Source organism: Macadamia integrifolia, chromosome 6 (assembly GCF_013358625.1).
Source record: "Macadamia integrifolia cultivar HAES 741 chromosome 6, SCU_Mint_v3, whole genome shotgun sequence".
In the NCBI taxonomy this organism is placed as follows: domain Eukaryota; kingdom Viridiplantae; phylum Streptophyta; class Magnoliopsida; order Proteales; family Proteaceae; genus Macadamia; species Macadamia integrifolia.
The window spans coordinates 22869369-22893060 of NC_056562.1; the positions used below are offsets into that span (position 1 = coordinate 22869369).

General features: G+C 36.6%; 3 protein-coding genes across 4 annotated transcripts; 1 reads left to right on the top strand and 2 right to left on the bottom strand.

Annotated features, from left to right (window-relative positions):
* Nucleotides 1-4619: 4619 nt before the first annotated feature.
* LOC122082698 (probable LRR receptor-like serine/threonine-protein kinase At3g47570) lies at nt 4620-8139 on the top strand. Its single transcript, XM_042650423.1, has 2 exons — nt 4620-7356; nt 7476-8139. Exons 1-2 carry the CDS (start codon nt 4662-4664, stop codon nt 7874-7876), a joined length of 3096 nt encoding a protein of 1031 aa, XP_042506357.1. The 5' UTR covers nt 4620-4661; the 3' UTR covers nt 7877-8139.
* Nucleotides 8140-8805: 666 nt separating this feature from the next.
* On the bottom strand, nt 8806-12161 carry LOC122081574 (esterase OVCA2-like). Of its 2 annotated transcripts, XM_042648750.1 has the most exons (6): nt 11768-12156; nt 11591-11689; nt 11433-11474; nt 11173-11302; nt 9378-9479; nt 8806-9309 (listed from the first exon to the last, which is right to left on the bottom strand). In XM_042648750.1, the coding sequence occupies exons 1-6, from the start codon at nt 12002-12004 to the stop codon at nt 9188-9190; spliced, it is 732 nt and encodes a 243-aa protein (XP_042504684.1). In that variant the 5' UTR covers nt 12005-12156; the 3' UTR covers nt 8806-9187. The 2 variants fall into 2 exon arrangements, with proteins under 2 accessions (XP_042504684.1, XP_042504685.1); XM_042648751.1 differs by lacking the exon at nt 11591-11689 and having other exon boundaries at nt 11768-12161.
* Nucleotides 12162-19456: 7295 nt separating this feature from the next.
* On the bottom strand, nt 19457-23671 carry LOC122081555 (esterase OVCA2-like). The gene is made up of 6 exons (XM_042648732.1): nt 21543-23671; nt 21332-21430; nt 21194-21235; nt 20978-21107; nt 20038-20139; nt 19457-19784 (listed from the first exon to the last, which is right to left on the bottom strand). The coding sequence occupies exons 1-6, from the start codon at nt 21993-21995 to the stop codon at nt 19681-19683; spliced, it is 930 nt and encodes a 309-aa protein (XP_042504666.1). The 5' UTR covers nt 21996-23671; the 3' UTR covers nt 19457-19680.
* Between the last annotated feature and the right edge of the window lie 21 nt (nt 23672-23692).

Sequence of the window (23692 nt, forward strand, 5' to 3'; positions counted from 1 at the left end):
AAAGAGGTTGTGTCTGGGCATAGAGAACACTAGACAAGTTGCATGATGGTGAGATCACACAATGGATCATAATTTAGAAGTCCCCTCACAATGTCAAAACTTATGGGTGGAGAAATTTTTTGACTGAGAAAAGTAAGTTTAATTTTAGGAAAAAGAAAGTTGTCAGGTCACGTAGCCACGCGCCCAGTTATTAGGGCATATGAATTACTGGTCCACCCCTATGAAATAAAAAAATCTCATTAATGTTTATGCCCTTATGTGCGCCTTCATTAACCACGTGGCCATTGATGGTTGGATGGGTCATTGAGCCAATTCACCCTTTGCAAATAGTCCATCCTGTTGGGTGCCGGTTGACATTGAGAAGGAAGTGCATCAGTGTGTCAAATCCTTTTTCATTTTTCAACTGTACCTATGATGTGGCAATCACTATTTACACTTCAATAGATACATACACAGTCTACTGATGCTGTCCAGAGTTGTTATGCATACTACTGACAATTCTTACTGCTGCACGGAAGTTACTCACATAACCTATATTGCTGCCCAGAGCTGTCTCATAAACCTCACATGGTAATCACTATATCATATATACATAGTCGTATGCACATCCACACTACACCATCAAGTGACCAAGTCTACCAGATATACACACCCATCCTGCAGCCAAGCACTCTAATCCACAATACAATACATGAGCATACACATCTACGACATAAGAAATACATGCTTCTTTCAGTTGCCTACATACACGGTGTAATGCTCATTGTTGGGCTCAGCATTTACTCAATACTAATTATGACTGCACCCACAGCCAAGGGAATACATTCCCAGTTTCCACCAATGACATACAATGGCTAAGTCTTCACCCTAGTTTTCTTATAATGATCTGAAAGGCCGCACCCCAACAAATAGGTTTAGGTAATAGTAACTACCAAGGAACACATAACCCATGTGTCCTGCACCCACTGAACACCAATTAAAAATAAAGTTGGGCTTATAACAATGCCCTATAGTGAAGCACTCATACATGTAAATTTTCCTTAAATAGACTACAACTATCACTTAGGCATTTTAGCAAACATCTTGCCTACAATGATTTATAATAATGGAAATTTGGCAAAAGTGAGGTTACTTTGGCAATGAGTAATTGTTGGAGATACAATAATGTTGATCTCCACTTGATGAAGGTCACAACCACGTTGTTTCGGTGCCGCCAATGGCTCAACCTCGGTTGACACTTAGGTTTCTTGAAGCAATTCACAAGAACCAAATTCAAGGTTCTTCTTCTTCTTCTTTCTTTATTCATTATCTTTACTTTCAATGAAGCAATAATGACATTGATACTCACACACAAAGAGAGGGGAAAACTTCTTCTCTATTTCCCTCTTCTTCTCTTTTCTTCCTTTTTCTTTTTCTTTTTCTTGGCAACAACCAACAGACCTTGCTGCGTTGGTTTCCAGTAGCTTCTTAAGCCTCTAATGGGGGCTATGGATCAAGTGCAAGAGGATGGAAGTCTTGCTTTCAAATCCTAAGCCTTCCATGACCTTCAACTTATTTTTTTGATCATCTCTGCAACCCCTCTACCTGATATCTTCCCTTTAGTCTGTAGAGTGCGGAATAATGAAGAATCTCCAACTTGAATCACTCAAATCGGAGTTGGGATGAGGGAGATATGGCCATTTGAAATTGGGCTAACCAGAAAGCCAAAAATGAAATCTTTGTATGAGTGGCGTAGGCTACACCGGTGGTGTGCACAACAGCAGCGTAGATCTGACTGTAGATCTCATAAGAAAGTATATTTTAATATAGGTCGTCCGATACATATAACGGATAGTCAATAGGAACCGTAGATCTAGGATCCAATGATGTCATGCTGATGCAGGTTGTTAGCGCTTACTTCAACGTTAGAATCGTTGTTGACACGCCATTGGCTAGTGCAGCGCATATTCCGGAACGTTGTCGGATAGCTTTCTAAAAGCTGAAATGGCTTACAGACGTAGGATCAGAATCTATTATATCTGATTCAATCAGATCTTTTGAAATCCTTAAGATGGGGATCTATATTATGGTGCACATGCACAAGCACCATGCACAATCAATACTATATTTGGTGAAGCGCCACACCACTACACCCAATGAACTCTACCAATATTGACCTTTGTGCAGGCATCTTCAATGCTAGAACTTGCACGAAACGTTAGATGTGACCCTGACTGACGTGGCTTAATCGGACCTGTCCAATCCTTATCCTCGAACATCTCAATATTACAATCAGCTCATCCCTTCAAATTTCCAGTGCTAAAACGTCCTTATCAACTCAGACATTTTAAACCTTGAAATTACAAAATAACCCCTAAAATTTTAAAATTAAAATCTGGAAAATCCACCCAACCCCGATAGCAATAGACGAATTTTCTGGTTTGGATTTTCAAACCGATTTCACGGAAATAGATGTAACTTTTTCATACGATTTTCGATCGAGATGAAACGAAGTACGTTGGAATCAAGAATGGACGCTCTATGACTTTCCAGAAGACCCGATCATCTGACTTAGTCATATAAAAAGACCAAAATGCCCCTAGATCTTTCCAGTGATGCATCTTCCTCATATGAAATCGGAACGCGATGAAATCAGAACCGTTGGAAAGATCATATTTTTTTCGTATAGTTACATGGAGAACACTTCTTTTAAAAAAATTGTTTTTAATGCCGAAATTGCCTTCAACTGCCACAAATGCTGTAACTTCTTCATACGATATCGGAATACGACGAAATCAGATGCATTGGAGTAGATAAATTACAATCTATCTTTTTCATGAAAAAATGGTGTTCTAAAAATATCATTTTCACTGCCAAAAATACCCACGAGCTTAAATATGTCAATTTTGTCAATTTTGATCCAGAAACCCGCACCACCTACCATGGATGAATCAAACCATTCCATGCTCACAATGTGGCTATGTTATCTCATCGGTAACATTGAACGCTGTCATGTCATCATTTTCAAACACGTCACCCAAACTGGCCATGTCATCACCGCCACGTGGTCAGGTTGCCAACAAGGACAACCATGAAACCACACATCCAGCATTCTAGTTTTTTGAAACTCATAGACAGTGTTGCTTTGATCCCTTTTTTGATGCCTCTTGCTTCAACCTCTTGGGTTGTTCTTGCGTGACCAGAATTCATGGTAGCTAAGAAGATTTTCTTGTTAGATATGCAAACTGAAGCTCCAACTGGCCTACTTTGTGTTGGGGTCAAAGCTTCCATCAGAAATTATGATGGGGTGAGATTGGGTAAGGACCTTTGTTAGTTTATTTGCGTTTAAAACGCGTGTAAAACGCCGTCCTTTTTTTTGCCGTTTTAAACGCCGTTTGCCGAATTTTTCACAGAAAGTCGGTAAAAAAGGGGAACGCGGCTATTTGAAGTTTTTTTTTCCGTTTTAAACGCGTATCCGTTTTTTTGACAGTAAAAAAATGGATTTTAAAAAATATAAACGTTTTAAAATAGAAACGTTTAAAACGGGGCTATTTGTTTTGATTGTTATCTAGGTATTTAAAGAATTATTATGCCAATTTATGTCTATATATCGCCCTTTTTTTGACGCCGTATTATTTAAATATAAACGTTTAAAACACGTATCGTCCGTTTTTTATTTTTTTCCCCGTTTTTACCATATTTGACCGTATTTTTGACCGTCCCGTTCACGTTTTGATCCGTTTAAAACATGCCCGTACCGAACAATTTTTTTTGCCGTTCCCGTTTTAACTAACAGAGCTAAGGACTAAGGAGGTTACAATAAAATGCTATTGTTTAGGGGTGGAGGTGTTGTGGTTTGGGTGGTGGGTTGGGAATGGTGGGAGTATTTGGGTTGATGTTCAGTTCAAGTTCCCACCTAGATATTTGGATAAGAGTTGGTGGGAGCTAGGTTTGGCTTTTTTGAAGATGATATTATTCCTCATGATCCATATGAAGTAAGTAGTGATTGAGAATGAGATTAAATTTTCGGATTTTTCCAATGGTGTGAGAGATGGATTGGTGATGAAATTCTTGATTAGTTCTGTAATGTTTGGGCCTGGGAGAAATTTAGTGCACATTCCAAAAGATTCTGTAGCCCATAAGTGTTTGATGAAATTACTAGATAAGAAAGATGTGCCATTCAGATTCGCTTTCCTGATGATAGAAGTGACATATATCCTCTATATTTGGACACCATAATTGCCTTCCCCATATATATGCTGATAAGCTAGTAACACTTTCTATCAGCCATAATTATTTTTTAGGGGAGAGAGAGAGAGAAGTTGTGTATCAACACATGAATTCAGACTAGGGAAAGTCACACTTTGGCGAGTCACTCTCAAAGTTTCCACTTAGGTTAGTTCACTGTGAGTTGGTTAGGTTGGTTATGTGAAGCACTTTCTCAAATGGGCATACTGTAAGTCATCACTTTCTCAAATGGGTTTACTGTTGTGTTGGTAGTGGGTTGGTTGGCTCCATTACAGTGTTCTACATGAAGAAAATTTGGAAATTGTTCAGATTAGCACCTTAAGAGTTAAATTGCAAATAAATAGTAATCCACTCCTTCCTTCCACCTTGTCCTTGTTCTCTTCATAGTTACTCTGGACAATAGCTTGTTAATTTTCTTTTCTACTGCAATAGTCATGATGAGTTCTACTTTGATGATGCATTGCTCCTTTTGCATTCATGTACTCATCCTTTTATTCACTTCTAACTGCATCATGAGCTTGCTAGGTTCAGGCTCAAATGAGACAGATAGGCTAGCCCTGCTAGCATTCAAGGCTCATATAACTCATGATCCTCTCAAAGTCATGAGCTCATGGAATGACTCCATTCCCCATTGCAGATGGCCAGGGGTCATATGCAGTGATCATCAAAGCTATCCAAGGAGGAGGGTCACAGCATTGCATTTGCAGTCTCTTGGGTTGGTGGGATCTATGGCACCAAACATAGGAAACCTCAGTTACCTTCGTGAGATCTGGCTCTTCAACAATAGCTTCCAAGGTGAAATCCCTCCTGAAATTGGCTATTTGTCTAGGCTTCGTCTTTTAATCTTGGCAAACAACACATTTGAAGGGGAAATCCCAGCTAACATATCAGGTTGCTCCAAGCTTCAAGGACTTGGTTTAGCCAGAAACAGTCTCACCAGAACAATTCCGACGCAACTCGGCTCCTTGAAAAAGCTTGTATACCTTTCCATTCATGAGAACAATTTAGTGGGAGAGATGCCACCTTCTTTAGGTAATCTTTCATCTCTTTCCATCCTTTCTGCATCAGAAAATGGTTTGATAGGAAATATTCCTGATGCACTTGGCCAGATGACAAGCTTAACCTTTCTTGGGTTTGGTGGAAATAAGTTATCTGGTATGGTCCCTCCCTCTTTATATAATCACTCCTCACTTGAAGTTTTTGATGTGGGAAACAATCAACTTCATGGGAGCCTTCCACCAAGTTTAGGCTTCAGTCTTCCTAATCTGCAATCAATTTTGATATTTGGAAACCAATTTACTGGACAAATCCCAAATTCACTATCCAATGCTTCAATTCTCTCAGAAATTTCAGCTCATAAAAACCATCTTACTGGGAAAGTGTCTATTAATTTTGGAGGCCTATCAAAATTTACTCATCTTAGTTTGGGTCGAAATTTTCTAGGTAGCGGAGAAGCCGATGATCTCAGTTTTATCAACACATTGATCAATTGTAGCAGTTTGAAAAGATTTTATATTTTTGATAATCAGTTTGGTGGTGTGCTCCCCAGTTCTATAGCCAACTTGTCAGTCCAACTCGAAAGTTTAAGAGTAGCACAAAATCAAATATCTGGAAACATTCCAGAGGGGATCGGCAACTATATGAACTTAGATTTCTTGGATTTGAGTATGAACTTACTCACAGGAAATATTCTAAGTTCAGTTGGGAGACTTCAAATGCTACGGAAACTTTCTTTATTTGGGAACAGATTCACTGGGAAAATCCCATCTTCCCTTGGAAACCTCACACTATTGATGTTCCTCTATTTAGACAGTAACAGTTTGCATGGAAAAATACCTTCAAGTCTTGGAAGTTGCCAAAATTTGTTGAGTTTGGATCTTTCACAGAATGAAATCATCGGTGCCCTGCCTAAAGATCTTTTCTATCTGTCCAATTTAGTTGAACTAATTTTGGACCAAAATCACTTAGTTGGTTCTCTACCTCTTGAAGTGGGTCAATTGACAAATCTTGCAATCTTAGAAGCTTCTAAGAACATGTTGTCTGGTGGAATTCCTAGTACCCTTGGTGCTTGTATAAGCTTGGAGGACCTTAATATAGCAGGTAACTTATTTCAAGGATCTATTCCTACTCCTTTGAGTTCTCTTAGAGGTCTTCAATTTTTAGATCTTTCAAGTAACAACTTTTCTGGTCCAATCCCAAAATATTTGGAATCATTTAAGTTCTTACAGGTTTTAAATTTATCATTTAATCATTTTGAGGGTGAGGTCCCAGTAGAGGGAGTCTTTGGAAATGTGAGTGCAACTTCAGTAATTGGAAACAATAAGCTTTGTGGAGGAGTTCCCCAACTTAATTTGCCAACATGCCCTACACAAAAGCCAAGGAAAGGTAGAATTTCTCAAGCTTTGAAGCTGATTATTACCATCAGCACAAGTGGATCTCTTGTATGTCTAATTTCTATCATATATTTTCTCATCATTTACTGGAGAAGAAGAGAAATAACAGAGTCCTCTATGCATCTGAGTTGGGATGAACATGAACATTTAAAGATTTCTTATGCACAACTCCTTAAAGCTACTGATGGATTCTCTTCAAGAAATCTGATTGGTATGGGTAGTTTTGGTACTGTATACAAAGGACTTCTGGATCATGAGAGAACAATTGTTGCAGTAAAGGTCCTCAACTTTGGAAAACGAAGTTCTAAGAGTTTCATGGCAGAATGCAAAGCCCTTAGAAAGATTCGTCATCGTAATCTTGTTAAAATCTTAACAGTTTGCTCAAGCATGGATTATGAAGGAAATGAATTCAAAGCTTTAGTTTATGAGTTCATGCCTGGTGGGAGTTTGGACTGCTGGTTACCTGCAAATGTAAATGGCCAACAAGGTGAACAAAGACACCTAAACCTTCTGCAAAGATTGAATATCACCGTTGATGTGGCTGTGGCATTGGATTATCTTCACTACCATTGTGAAATGCCAATTATTCATTGTGATGTAAAGCCAAGCAATATTCTTCTTGATGAGGATTTGACTGCACATGTGGGTGATTTTGGGATATCAAAGTTCCTTTTAGAGACTGAAAGTAAAACAAGCTCTATTGGAATAAAGGGATCTTTCGGCTACATTGCTCCAGGTATTGAATATTTGTTTCTGTTCTTTTGGAAATCATGACACAGTAACCTTAGATCAACCTAAAGCTTTTTTTGTTCTTATTAATTGCAACAATAGTAACTTGAGATGTATGGATCATAGAGTATGGTGCAGGTGCTAAGGTCTCCACACATGGTGATGTTTACAGCTATGGGATTCTCTTGTTAGAGATTTTCACAGGAAAGACACCCACACATGAAATGTTTAGGGACAACTTGAATCTTCATTCTTGGGCTGAGATGGCTTTACCCAATGGAGTGATGGCTATTGTTGATCCATTACTTCTCTCTATTGAAGATGATGAAGAGGAGGCACCTACTGTGGCCAGAGATATAAACAATCGACGACATATGAAGGATAGGGTGCCACAATGCTTGATTTCAGTTGTTCGAATTGGAGTTGCTTGCTCAGCTAAATCCCCAAAGGATCGAATGAACATGAGCGAAGTAGTCAAAGAACTTCATTTGATTAGAGACAATTATCTTGGAGTTGGTAATCATTGACAAAGATGAACCCATTTGTAGCAGGACCTATGGACCTTGTTAAGTTTCATCCCTTAAGAACTTGAATTGGCTTTACTTGTCCATGATTCTAAATTTTAGCTTGTCTATTAGCCGACTAAGTTTGTGCTTTTGTACCTATCAAAAAAGAAAAAAATGTTTGTGTTTTTGTTACTTGGATTACAGAAATATTACTGCCAGAGCTCTCTCTCTTTCAAATGTAATGGCCTATCTAATAATGTTCAATGCTTTTGTGGGATTATCTCCTCCTCATGGTTGTGCATTCGTTTCGACATATATATAATATGTGTTTTTCCTCCTTAACATTTCCTTTCTTTCTCTTCCTATTAAGAGAGATAAAGAGAGACCTCTGCATAAACAAAAAAAATCAAGAGAGATACTCGAGTCTTTTCACCATTCTCATCATTTTCTTGCTATACATGGCCATCAACACATTTTGATATTTCATATATTGATTGTTGTATTTTAAATGTTAATATTTTAGTTAGAAAAGAGGGTGACCCTCGAAGCAGTGATATTGCAACTTGGTGGTCATAGGTTCCAATAATAAAAGAGCCTCTCCATAAAAATTGAGGGTAAGATAGCTTACATATACCCATCTCCAGACCCTGCAATAGCTAAGATAATACCACATTACTCACGTAGTTCATAAATTATCTGGCACCTTCTTTTGATTTGGTTTTTTTTTTTTTTTTCTTTCGTATAAATTCTATAAGTCAAGGGTAAAATATGATTTTCAAAAAATAATTTGAAAGTGATTTACTATTTTGTCATTATCAAAAGTTGTTATCTTGGACATAGTTCAAGTACACATATGAAATGACATGATTTATTTATCGTCTTTAAAAAAAAATGATATTACAAAGATAAAAAAATAAATAAAATTATTAATTATTTGACACATTTCAATAAGAAAATCCCTTTGCTATACAATGGTTACAAGCATATAAAGCCTTGAAAAAGCTACTCATAAAGTGGATAGCTTTGCCACATGCATCTTTAGAAGAAGAAAAACAAAACACCTACCAAAGAGAAAAAGGAAGGGGGAGCGGGCAAACTAACAAAGAATAGAGATTAACCCTATATGTACATATCCCACACCCCCTCCCCACCCCTGCGGGCCCTGCCTATGTACCCCAGCCAGTTAGTTGGGTTATCTAAAGACAGAAGAAAACTCAAACTGCTGTCTTCTCTACTTCTTCTTTGTAGGGAGGTTTATCAGTAGAAAACTTACATTGAATCCAAGCTTTTCTCTTTTGAACCAAAGAAGAAAAGAGAAAAATCAAATAATATTCAGACCAAAGTCATCAATCGAGAGAGAGACAGAGAGAGATAGAGAGAGGAATGCTCATTAGCAGACAACTTATTTTGAATCCTCTCTAGGAAGCTCAGCATCTTCTCCAAGCTATTCTCATCTGAACGGGAAAAAAAAATCAAATAATATTCAGACTAAACCTGTCATCAAGAGAGAGAGAGAGAGTACCAAGCCTGGGCACTGTGTGGCCTTTGGGATGATAAATTGTTACGGGGTTGACGAATGACTCCAACAGTTTAATACCCCTTGGCTTCAAGAAGTCTGTCTCGCCTGAAACAATGCCGTTTTGAAGCAATCACATCAAAATAGCTATTAAGTTACATTTATAACAATAATAATCATAATCTTATGCCAACTAAATAGGGTCAGCTATAAAAATCCAATTTGATCATCAAAATAAAAGAAATATATGATATAAGAGTGCAACAATGAAGTAAAAGATGATAAAAAAGGTATGTTTTAGCTGTAAAAATAGAACATCACCCAGGAACATTCCCTACAAGGGTCGGCTACACAGGTTATTGTTTCCCACATGGGTCTATATATCTACAGTCATGCTAGAATTCAAGTATCCAACCCAACCAATTGCATATCTTTCTTACCACTTCGTCATCAATAGTTATACTTATAACTCCCAACTAACTTAAGGCTATATTTGGTAGTCAAGAGACGAAAAGAAAAGAGAAAGGAAAAGAAAAGAGATGAAAAGAAATGAAATGGTGAGAAAAAAAAAAAAAATATCTATGTTTGATTACTAATAGAAGAGAAGAAAAGAATTTTTTTTTTGTATTTTCTCAAGTTTTCTTGTGTTTTTGGCAAGATTTTTTTTTTTTGAGCAAAACAAAACTTCATAATGGGGAATTTTGAAATTCAAAAACTGATTATTCTCTTCAGGCACAAAGGGAAATTCTTAAACTAAGAAAAATAAGTACAAATTGTACTTTTTTCTTTTCTTCCATTGGCTACCAAACACAATTTAAAGATGAGATGTAAGGGGTATCAATTTAGAATCAAAATCCAGAGTCAAAAAATATTTGGTTTGGTTCTAGTTTCAAAATCTGGAATCAACAAAAATATTGGTTTATTATGTCTCCACCAAGTGTTATTTTTTATTTATTTATTATTATTATTATTATTATTATTATATTTTTTTAAAGCTTGGGAGCCACCAAAAGGAAAAATCAAAACCATAGTAAATCGATTCTCATTTGGAAAATATGATCTGTGCACTTTGGTTCATGGATTTAGGGGACGGTATCGGTATCATTATTAGTATTTGTCGATACTAATCCAATATTGGTCTGGATCAGATCGGATTGGCGTGAAGCGATCAGTTTTGCCCTTGCTTTTTATAAAAGTATAATTTTTTTTACTATTTTACGCCTAAAACGATATGAATTATCAATCCGGATCTATCATAAATTGGGGATCGGACTCAATTGATACTTATACGATACAATTGATACAATACCAATAATGAAACCATGTTATGATTGCCATATGTTGTCTTTGAATGGGCCAAAACTAAACCCAAAAACCAAAATAAAACCAAATGATTATGGCACCCTTAGTTTTACATCATTTTTTGTTTTATTTGGAAATCTCTTTTAAGGGAAAAAAGAAAACCACACAGTGGTGTTGTATAGAACTAGACACATGGAAAAGTGAAATCTGATTGTGAAAAGACGTGAATCCATGGTTGTGTTGTATAGAACTAGGCACATGGAGAAGTGAAATCTGATTGTGCAAATATGCGTATCCCTGGCTTTAGTTCCCCATGTGTCTAGGTGTATGCAACACAATCTCGCAACTTTCAAGCCTACAAGGCAGAGTAGCCTCTTCACCCAAACTTTGAATCTTACTATTTAATTTGATCCTTCCAAATGTGATTGGGACATGTGTTGATTATTTATATATATATATATATATATAGAGAGAGAGAGAGAGAGAGAGAGGTAAGTACCGAGAAAGTGGAGGGAGGGGCATTCAATGGGAGAGGAATAAGCTTTTTCCGCCACTGAAGCCACCCTGACGTTCGCTCCTCCAATTATTATCAAAAACTTTATCTTCGGGACCTTCCTCAGAGCCATCCCCTGTTTTTTTTTCCTCAGATTTTTATAAAAAAATTTAATCAATGAAAAAAAACCAGAGATTCAATCAGATTTGAACCTTTGGTTTCAATTCTCAATTTGGAGAAAAAAAAAAAAAAATCACAGTAGGCACCTTTTCCTGCAGACCTGGCAAAGCACCGGAGAGAAGTGCTCCCTGAAACAGTCGTCATGAACAGAACCGATCAAAAAAAAAAAAAAAAAAAACCAAAAATCACAGAAAACCCAGGAAAAAAAAAAAGAATCTCAGAAACAAGAAAGAAAAATGAAAACCTGAGAGAAACCCATGAGACCATCGATAGGTCCGTGCTTGATTATACACTCTTCGATGTAAGCAAGACACTTATTGAAGTTTCTGTACTCCAAGAAACCCTAAACCCCAGAAAAAAGAATTCAAAACTCAAAATTCAAAATTCAAAATTCGCTCAGTACTTAAATCTATTAACTTACTTTCTCGAATTGAAACCATTCGTAGTAAGGAGGATCGAATACGCCTTCAAGATCAGATTTCCCTTCCGCAGGGAAAGGTGCATCGAGGAAGACAAGATCCATCTTTTCTAGAACCGATTTCGGCCACTTGTGGACTTGTTTCTTCATGATCTCACCACTCGTTCTAAAGCCATGAAGACACAGAATTCTCGGCTTCCTCTGATCTTCGAAATGCTCTTCCATCCCCATCGAACCCATCTCTTCCAAAATCAAATTAAAAATCTGTATCTTCCTCCAATAAAGCTGGAGGATCTCCTTGGATTAAGCTTTTTATATTCCACGACAAGTCCAGAAGAATCAAATCCCCTTTGACTTTGACTAAATCCAACGTCAGCTGAGGCCGACGTCACAAGAACACCGCGCGACCAATCATTGACTCGGAAGGAATGGAAAACCTGGACTGTAGAGGAGGAACTAATTAGTAAATAAACCTATAACCACACAGTTTGACCATCTTCCGGTCCAACCGAGCTGAGTTAGGATAAGTTAGGTATTTCTAGGGCAAATATTCTAAACCTTTCACATGTGATGGGGTTGGGCTATGGTTTTGAAGTGTCAACTAAGCTGTCATTTAGCAAACCAGTAATGTTGGCTACACACAATTTTCGTTATTCACTTAATCTTGTAAGATATAGGCTCTTTTCTTCCTAGTCCTCATCAAGGCTCTCTGTTTTGAGCAATTATTCTCGGCCGCATTGCATCGGTGCGGCGAGGATCTAGATGTTTGGGAGCATTCAGGCACACACCCCAAGGTGTTCTTAGTCGTCCAAACTCTGATCGCACCAGTGTAGTGTGGCAGAGAATTTTTATACCTTTGTTTTGGGGTGTAAATGTATGTACATGGTCTAAATGGTCTAAGTTACCAACTTGATGTTTACTCCCAGTGTTATATTTGGTTATTTAGTCTTCCTTTGAGGGGTGAGAGTTTGAGACTAGTGGATTGTTAGTGTGTACGATTTAAAAGATAATTGGAGGAAATGTATAATTAGGTTCTTTCTATATACTCGGTGCAATCTAAGGGTGTCAAATAATACAATATTTAATATATGGTATAGTTTTGGTATTGTACAACAACCAAGAGTAGATACCGAAATCATACCATATCAGAAAAATTTGGTACGATACGGTTTTGATTCGGTAAATATACGATTTTCATTTGGTATGAATACAGTCTTGGTGCAACATTGATGCCATATTTATTTATTTATTTATTTTTTCCTTTTATGTATATATAATTAGTAATTTGGTATATAATATGATATTTGTATTTTGGTCCTTTTTCAGATCTATTCCCGCCTGGTCTTCCCTTACAGGGGGGAAGACGCACTTGCCTTTATCTGAGTTGCTACTCGATAAAGCTTGCTCTATCTTAGAGATCAAGGGGCAAATGCTCCACAAAATGGAGGTGTGGAAGCTACTGGTGGAGGCTGGCTTGAAGTGGGGGCTAAATTCCTCAAAGCTCCAAGTCAAAGGACAGAACTGGGGAAAGCTTGGCATACAGGTCAAGGACGATAGTTGATTGATGTTTGTCCACTTCAATCTGAACCCGATTAGAGCAAGAACAAAGAGAAGGTGTAACGCGAGGATCATAGATTCGACTGACATACGCAACTTCTGGAGCAATGTTAGTTTCTCCATCTCAACACAGCCACTGTAATTAGAGGTGATTATGGTACCATATGGATATCGACTTGACGGATGATCGATGTCTCCCTTACAAATGTCACTATGGTTTCGATAATTTGGTATGATCTGGTATACCGAATGATTTTGTTTTATATCGATATTGTATCATATTGAGAAAAGAATTATTTTTTCATACCAAAACCGGAGATTCAGTATGATAATTCAATATCTGTATTCGATATTGATACCAAATTGGCACTTTTTAGGGGGTGTTTGGTTTGGTAAATCCTCAAGATGACATTCTTTAGAATGATAATTCTTAATTTTTGGAGTTGTTTGGTTCCACTAGGATGACCCTCATAAGTGATGGTCCTACTTCCCATGAATGACCATTTTACAAAGGATGTCTCCCAAATTTGAGTTTATGTCAACACTAAAACTCAAATTTGAGCAACCAATTTAACACCTAATATAAAAAGGGAAAGTGGGAAGACGTTCTACTAAGGCCTCTAAACCCGTGATATTTTGATGAAGCTTTCTCTGTTAAATACCCTCTCACCGAGAGTCCACTGCTGGTGACTGGTAAGCTCTCTCTCACACACTCTTTCTCGTTTTCTCTATCTACCTCTCTCTATTTCGATTTCATCGAGTTGTAGGGTTAAGTTTTTAAAACCATAAGCTCTCTATTTCCATTTCATGGAGTTGTAGGGTTAGGTTTTTAAAACCAGAATCTACCGCTTTCTCTTCCCTCTCTCTCTCTCTCTCTCTCTCTCTCTCTCTCTCTCTCTCTCTCTCTCTCTCTCTCTCTCTCTCTCTCTCTCTCTCTCTCTCTCTCTCTCTCTCTCGCTTTCTCTGCCTACGGCTCTCTATTATGTTTTCATTGGGTTGTAATGTTAGGCAGAACGTACCACTCTCTCTTTTGTGTTTTAAGTTTATTTTTAGGTTTTTTAACTTAGACCTCATATGCTCTATTCATGGATATGTAGCAATGGCAATTGAAGTGCTTGGATCTGTTCTCTGGTTAGCCTGCCCTCCCACCAACGACGTTTGCTACAGCCAGCCGGTGACTCTGCAAAATTGGATTTGGTATTCTTCTCCTCCTCTCTTTCCCTCTCTGTGTTTGTCTTGCATTTTGAGCTTGGTTCATGAGGATCGGTTAATCAGGGTCTGCTATCACATGGAAGGTTCACTGATTGGTCTGCGTGAATTCAAGCTGGAAACCTCATATGGGTTTCTTTGTTTTGTTTGAATTTGAGGCTTCATTGTTTTAGTTTAGTTAAAAGGGTATTCAGAATCTAGAACATGGGTGTTCATATGATTTTGCGAAATGATTGTCTTCAAACTTGAAATTTTAATTTTGTATGAGTTAGTGCAGAAATGCTTTTTTTTTTTTTTTTTGGGAACATTGATTCAATTCTGTTATTGGAAAGCCTGAGCATTGGTATATTGAGCTGCTCATTGAACAAGGTATTTCTGGAATCTGGATGAGTAGTTTTGGAATCATTGGGTCCCCCAACGGTGTGATATTGCTAATTCAGTTCTATCCATGGATTAATATTTTGTATTATTTTGATTGATGATACAAATAAAGTTCTTGTCATGCCTTCTCCTTGTTCAAATTTTCATTGGCGTTCTAATTTTAACTTTGGTTTTTTTTTTTAATTGGTGATCTGAGAGGTTAGAGGCTTCTTATTTGAAAAAATCTGTTTATTTTATGGGAAAAGGCTAGGCACAGCCTGTGTCTCCCTCTCTCCCCCTTCTAGTGAAAAAATCATATTTAACTAGCAGCTTCAGCCAACATCTGCCCAAGTTAAATTAATGTTTTTTTTTTTTTTTTACAATTTTCTGGTTTTGCATACATGCCTCTAGCATATGAATACATTACTAGTTTTCTGAAGTGCTTGTTTAATTCTGAATTGTAGATTTACGTAAAAAATGGATAGTGATGATGAATACGATGAGTATTCTCAGAGGCGTAAAAAAGTAATAATACTTGCAGCTACTGCAGTTGTTATAGCAGTGGAACAATATAAGAAACTGTTTCTATGTAAACAACCTTATCATAATGAGCCTCAATGTGGCTCCGTTGAAACACAACGAATCATTGGACAACTGACAAGACTTGTCGAAACATGATAAGAATGGACATACTTTCCAATAAAACTCATAATATCTTCTTAAACTAAAGGTAAAGTTAACAGTTTACTATTTTGACAATTCAAGAGTTAATTATCATTTTTTTTTTGTAGACAAAAGAGCAGAGATTTTGGAAAGAGCATAGAGTGATTTCCATTCACCTACAAGTTGTCGATTGGCTGCGTAATGAAATTGCTATCGGGGGCTAGATCTTCACACTCATCTGATGATATCAATGAGGACCAGCCTTACATCCCAGTTCCAATTGATGATTTCATTAGCATGGACAATTATGACGATGTTGATGACAATGTTGGTGAAAGTGTCCATTATACTCCCAATGCAAGTAGGAGTCATTCCCGTGGTAGGCCTAGTTTAGGGGTGACACGTAAATAGAAGAAGAAGAAAGGAGGTGCAGAGAAGGTTAGTAGTCCTTTAAAGGTGATAGCCAATGCAATTGTGGAGATGGCCAAGCAAGACCCCCGGAAGGAATTTGTAAAAAATTTATGTTCTAACATTGATGTACTTCCAGGAGTTGAGTTTGATAAAAAAATTGCATGCTAAACAATTCTTCATGCAACATAAGGAATTGGCTCCCATCTTCTTAAATGCCCAATGAGGCAGATAAGCTTAAGGTGTTTGAACACTACACGAGGAATGTCGAATATGGTGGTCAAGAGTGAGGAGGTGTCACTTTATTTACTTATTATTAGTGTGTTGTTTCAAAATATGAGTAAATGGTTGGAGAATTTATGACAAGCATTTGAAATGCTTATTTTGGTGATGTAATATTGACTCTATTTTTGAACTCTCATTTAAACTGATCAGCTGGTGATTGGTAAGCTTCTGTAAGAAGGTATTATGAGTTTTATTGGAAAGTAACAGAATTGGATGTCTGTCCTCCTTATGCTATATTTTTATTTTTAAAAGACAACATAGATTAGTAGTGCAAAAATTATGCATTTAAATGGTTTTTTTTTTTCAATTGCTTTTGTTTATGCATCTCTCAGATGTTTTGTGGGAAGCAATTTCAAGTGGTCAAGTTCTTTCACTGTACCAAGGGCTTGGGACCAAGAACCTGCAATCTTTCATATCACAGTTTGTCTACTTCTTTGGGTACAGCTACTTCAAAAAGATATATCTGAGGAGGAGCGGAATGAAGTCCATGAAGTCATGGAGGGAAGTGTAGATTTTGTCAACATTTATTTTATTTTATTTTATTTTAATTGTTTGAATAAAAAACTATGGCTGTATTCTGTTTTGTTTTTGAGAATGTGTAATCCTCCCTCTCAACTTGTAGGTTACAATGCACAGAACAAGGATGGAATAACAACCATCAATAGTATTGTCTACTTGACTACTTTGTTTGGTTGTCTTGGTTGCTGGTTCATCTATTTTGAGCACATTTTTTAGCCATGGTTTGGCTGGTATGAAAATAGCTGAGTTTGAGAAGGGAATGAAGTAATAACAATCAAGGTTATATGATAATAGCTATGCTGTTTATGCACTATTATTAAATCGAGATGATCTCTTCTATCTTTGATGCATTCTTAATGGAGGGGATGATAGTAACAAGATAGAGGGCTAAAACCAAAACCTGGTGTACTCTTGATGGGTTTGTGATTCTGATTAATATTTTTAGAAACTGGATCATTTAATCTATTGGTAAAGGACTTTGGCTCCCTTCTTTCCTGCTCTTGTATTACAAGCATGAAACTGAAGACTGTTAATTCCACCAAACAATTTATGACTTTTAAATTGTTTTGGGAGTTTGTATTAAACTTTTGTTCGTGGCATTGTAATTTGATTCTCATCTTAAGTTGATAAAATCCATTTGTTGCATAACACAAAAAAGAAAAAAAGGGGGGGGGGGGGGGGATTTGTAGGGTTTGAGGCAAATCCCACAAGCTACGGTGTTAACTATTTTGTAGGGGCTTGAGGGGGCCTCCTTTTAGTTCTCTGATTGAATATGATTGGAATGTAAGTAAGGCTGGTTTCCTGCTTTTTATTTGATGGCATGCTGAGATATGGAACTACTGCTACTAGTCCACACCTCTTTCTGCCCTTTGCTTCTGCTTTTTCATCTCTCTCCCCCCCCCCCTCTCCCTTTTCTTTTCTATATTTATTTTTAGAATATTTTACCTTGGAAAGTCTGAAAGCATAAATCATAAGTTTCTTCCTTTCCTGAGCCACAACAGTTTTGTATTTGTAGGTTTCCACGTGGATGACTCAGAAGTTGCTTTGAATGTGTGCTTGGGTAAGCAGATGGTGAATTTAATTACCATGAGACTGAAGACTGCTAATTCTGATGAATTTGAATAGAGCCAATTATAACTTTTTCTACATAGTTAAATTCTATTAAAGGATTCAACCCAAAATATATATATATATATATATATATATTCTATTACAGGGAGGCTACAGGGCTAGGATATGAGTTCATCTTTAAGATCATATTATGGGTCAACATGGTTCAATTGTTCACATTTCAACAATGTGTATTGTTTGTCAATGACCATAGAATCTTCACTCTCTCATTTCTTTTGTCAAAAGAGGTGGATACTTGAGCCATACTACAAATTTTGCTTCAATGCAAAATTGTGGGGTGATTTTTTTTTTTTTAATGGAAAAACCATATATATTTTGTTAAATGAAAGATAAATTACTTTTAAATTATTTAAAAATATAAATTTTAGAAATAAATAAAAAATAATAAAAAAGGTTACAATTTTTTACTTCACCACTCTTATGTTTAACTAAATAATTTTATAAGAAGAATCACTACATAAGATTAGGGTAACCAAACAGTTTTACTGTAAGAATCATTATACAGATTTAGGGTAATCAAACAGTTTTACAGTAAGAATCACTATACAAATTTAGGGTAACCAAACAGTTTTTCGGCAAGAAACGTGTACCGAACTTAAAGCAACCAAACGATTTTTCAATAAGAAACACAATTCAGAAGAATGTCTCTCAAAAGATTGACATCTATATCCGATACATACACCATTTGATTTATCGAACCAAACACCCCCTTATGTGTTGGAGTTTAAATTTCAAAACAATTAGTCTCTTTTTTTGTTCAAACTCTTTGGTACTAGTAAAAGCATGTGAACTAAAGTTTAATCCCACATTGAAAACTTGTAAATGTTTCCTTAGGTATATATATAGGATTGTATCTTAAGGGACACATACATACTATTCTATATTGTTTCTTCTTCTCTCCTCCCTCTCTTTCAGTTACTTGCTGTACCCTTTATGCACAAATTGTGCATTTGCATTTGTATTATTTCGTTGGGATAACTAAGATCTTCTTGGAACAGATAGAGAGCTCTCGATCAGTCCTCTATTATGAGAACTGAAGAACCCATAAAAGGTTCCTTTAGTTTTTTCCTTTATAAAATCAATTCTCTTTTACATAGGTGATGTTATAAGATGTGAATACAATGTTCCAAGGTGATTGCAGCAGTGGACAAACAAACACTCTTTGTTTTTTTTGACTCTGTTTGGTCTGAAAACCCTTCAGTCTGGAGACTCTGAACACCTAATGATTTGGTGAGAAAATAAATCCTAAAATCGATTTAATGGAACATCCAGAGTCAGGTTTGGGGGTCAACTTCATAGCTTGAAGATCGTTGAAAAAAAAAAAAAAAAAAGAGGTGAGATGGAAGATCAGGTTTTGTATTAAAAAAATAGAAAAGTCAAGATATATTAAGGAAGGATAATATGGACATTATCAAAAATATGGCATAATTAACCGATGGAACCTCAAACCTCACTATCAGTGTCACATCTAAGGGGTTGAAATGTAATAAATGAAATATGACGGTAGGTGTAATTAGACCAAACATTAGGGGAGGTTGATGTAAAATTTTCAATTATAAATTATTTAAAACATTTCAATAAGAAAATCTCTTAAATATATAATGGTTACAATTTACAACATACAAAATCCAGATTACTCGTAAAGTGTATAGCATTGCTACCTGCATGAGCAATAATAAAGAATGTAGATCTATCTTAAAAAAAAAAAAAAAAAAAAAAAAAAAAAAAAAAAAAAAAAAAAATCCTATCAAGGAGAAAAAGAAAGTGGGAGGGGTTCATCCAATTCAAAATGCTGCCCTCTCTTCTTCTTTGTAGGAAGGTTCACCGGTAGACAACTTATTCTGAATACTCTTTAGGAAGCTCAGCATCAACTCCAAGCTTTTTTCATCTAAACCGAAGTTAAAAAGCGAGAAAAAAAAATCATATAATTGAAACTAAATTTGAATCTGGTTCCTCTCCAACGACTTGACCCTTCAATGATCATCTAAGGGTTGGAAAAACTTGGACATGCATCCCAACACCTGCAGATGCGTGTTCCAACTCTCCCAGCCCTTGAATGAATCGATGGAAGGTCGTTGATGTTGGAGAGGATCTTTTTCCATCATCAAGAGAGAGAGAGAGAGAGAGAGAGAGGAAGGTACCAAGCCTGGGCACTGTGTGGCCTTTGGGGTGATGAATTGTTACTGGGTTGACAAATGACTCCATCAGTTTAATACCGTATGGCTTCAAGAAGTCCGTCTCACCTGAAACAATGCCATTTGAAAGCATCACATAAAAAGGGTTAATAATAATAATAATAATAATAAAATAATAAATCAAAATCAAAATAAAAAATGTTTTACAGTCATGCTTACACCTCTAAATTAAAGATGAGAAGTGGTTTTACAAAAAGGGTATCAATTCAGAACCGAAATAAAAAATTGAAACTGAAATTCATTATTGAAAATTGAAATCAATTCGAAATAAATCGGTTTGATTCTGGTTTCAAAATCTGAAATCTATTTTATTTGATTTTAAAATCGTTGAATTGAATCAAATCAAATTACCTATTTTCAAATCGAATATACTATTATTATTATTATTATTATTATTATTATTTATTTTATTTTATTTCTTTTGGAAGGGTCTTTTGTTGGTGAATATAAACCTGGTCAAAACTCGGTCTGAAAAAATACCAAACAGTGAAATATATTTTTTCAGACTGAGTTTTCTTAAGACCATAGTGAATCCTCATGGGTGCTTTAAATACACAGCTGGGGTATCATGAAGGTTTTTAGAAAAAGGTAGCAAAACCCTATAAGGATTTGTGAACTTTATGATGAAATGGTGTGCACTGTGAAGTGCCAACTTCATCACTTGGTGAATGTCCTAAATCTTTTGTGAAACAGTGAGCTAAATATTAAATTAATTAAAACAAAAGAAAAAAAAAAAAAAAAAAAAACCAAAATTTACACAACCGAAACTAAACACCCTTATTAATTTTAGATCATTTTCCACTTTTATTTGTAATTCTCCATTTTACTTTTAAATTTGACCGGTCCAAATGAGAGAGAGAGAGAGAAGAAGAAGAAGAAGAGGTACCGAGAAAGTGGAGGGAGGGACAGTCAATGGGAGAGGAATAAGCCTTTTCCGCCAATGAAGCCGACTTGAACTTCGCTCCTCCAATTATTATCAGAAACTTAATCTTAGGAACCTTCAACAAAGCCATCCCCTGTTTTTAATCAATACAGAAATCAGAGATTCAACCACATTTGGAAGGAAAAAAGAGAGAGTAAATGAATCAGAGTAAGCAAGTACCTTCCCTTGCAGACCTGGCAAAGCAGCGGAGAGAATTGCTCCCTGAAACACTCGTCAAGAACACAACAGATCAAAAAAACTAAAATCACAGAAAACCCAGAAAAAAATTCAAAGAACGAAGAAGAATAAATGGAAAACCTGAGAGAAACCCATAAGACCATCGATAGGTCCGTTCTTGATTATACACTCTTCGATGTAAGCAAGACATTTGTTGAGGTTTCTGTACTCCACGAAATCCTAAAACCCCCCAAAAAACGAATTCAAATCCAAAATCCGAAATCCAAAATCGAAAATCCAAAATTTAAAATTCAATTTCATTCAAATTCCTTGGTTCAAACTATTAACTCACTTTGTCGAATTGGAACCACTCGTAATACGGAGGATCGAATATGCCTTCGACATCAGATTTCCCTTCCGCAGGGAAAGGTCCATCGAGGAAGACAAGATCCATTTTTTCCATAACAGATTTCGGCCACTTGTGGATCTGTTTCTTCATGATCTCACCACTCGTTCTGAAGCCATGAAGACATAGAATTCTCGGCTTCCTCTGTTCTTCGAATTGTTCTTGCATCCCCATCGAACCCATCTCTTCCAAAATCAAAACTCTATATCTTCTTCCAGTAAAGCTGGAGGATCTTCTCCGATTAAGGCTTTTAGACTCCACGACAAGTCGAGAAGAATCTATTTCCCTTTGATTTGGGCTCCTTCTGGTTTCAATGGTTGTGGGCTTATTTGAAAATTTAAATCTAACGTCAACTGTGGCCGACGCTACAAGAACACCGCGTGATAGTCCAATCATCATCTCGGCAGGAAAGCAGAGCAGAACCGATAACAGAAATAGAGAAGGAACACCTTTTACGCTGTAATTAGTAAATACTATGGCCACACGGTTTGACCATCTTCCGGTCCAACTAAGTTGAGTTAGGATTAGGGCAAATATTACAAACCTTGGAGTATAGTTTTGAAATGCCAACTAAGCTGCCATGTGGCAAACCCAATAAGGTTGGCTAGACTCGGTTTAAGAGTTGAGGAATCCATGAATTAATCAAGCTTTTTGCTCTCTTTCTATGTCTCCAACATCAGACCAGGCCATGTATTGGTTTAGTCCAAACCATATGGTGTTTAATGTGAGGTGTGGGCCAAGAATCGCCATTGCCGTTAAGGACTACGCTATAATGGGTTAAACACTTGAGAATCTAATTTCGACGCGCATAAATGCATCCAATCCGACAATTCCTATTTGATATAGCTATTTGTGCAAGTATTTTACGATTAAGAAGTAATTTTTTTTTTTTTTTTTTTAATAGATTGTGTATTAATCTACTGTAACTACAGAATACATGACTGGATACAAATTAAATTCTCTCTTTTGCCCTCCTCACACTAATTCAAGTTCATTCAAGATCAATGATTCCTGGAACAAAGGCCGTCGGTCGAGCAAACAACCAACGTGCAAGTCAAGTAACGAAAGTAGTATCTAATAGAGCAGACTCAAGTGCACAAGCAAAGGTGGTCATAGATCAAGTGATGGATGGACCACAATCCAGAGGGAAAGGATAGAGCGGCTGATCCTCCAACAGGTGATACACGACCTTTAGAGGGTTGTGAAGTGTTGTCAAGCATCAACGTCTTCAGCCGCTCGAGCCAACTTTCCTCACTGATCAAGCATTCCCACGATCATTCTGCCTTCGCTTCTCGTAGCCAGCACTTCATGAACAAGCATTAATAAAAGCTCAAACTCATCTCATTCCCTGCCAATCCCGGATCAACTTGCGTAAAGGGTAATGGTGCTTCTCCAATGTACCCAGTATGATATAATGGGCATTTGTGATTTGCCCTGCCGAGCACCATGTCCTCTTCTATGAACATAATTGAAAGACGTGTAAACCTCAAAAGGGTACTCAAGGTTTTTTCCCCTATTAGTAAAAGGCTTTTTGAGCTGGGGTAAGGTATTCTTTTCTGCAGAGTTCATTTTTGACAAAACCAACAAAAGTTTAGTACTCCTTTTGAGTGAAAAAGGAGTTGCTTTCCGACTTGATTGCTTTGCTTAGAGGACCATTAAGCCTGATTTCCTGTAATATCCTTTCTTCCTACAATCAGTTGTTTTAAGCAATTGATTGACTTCTTTTTCGTGCTTTCTTTTGTATTCTCTGGTCTAACCTTCATCACTTCAAACGGGCACATCGCCCCTCTTTTGTTCGTTGAATTAAAAAGAACAAACCCAATAATCAAACTACTACACTACCACACAAACAAGAAAACGGATGCATGTGCTAAGCGATCAAACTAATGCACCCCTAAAAATAACAAAAATCATGTGGAATGTATGTGGATTTTAGAATTTAATTTGTCATATAAATGATACAAAAAAATCATTTACCAAAAGTTACCAGAGGTCCTGTAGAAACCTTCGGATCATGGAAGCTTGCCCTCATTAAATTTGCCAAATTTAAACATAGGGTTTGCTAATCACACCCTTCTTTTTTTTTTTTTTTTTTT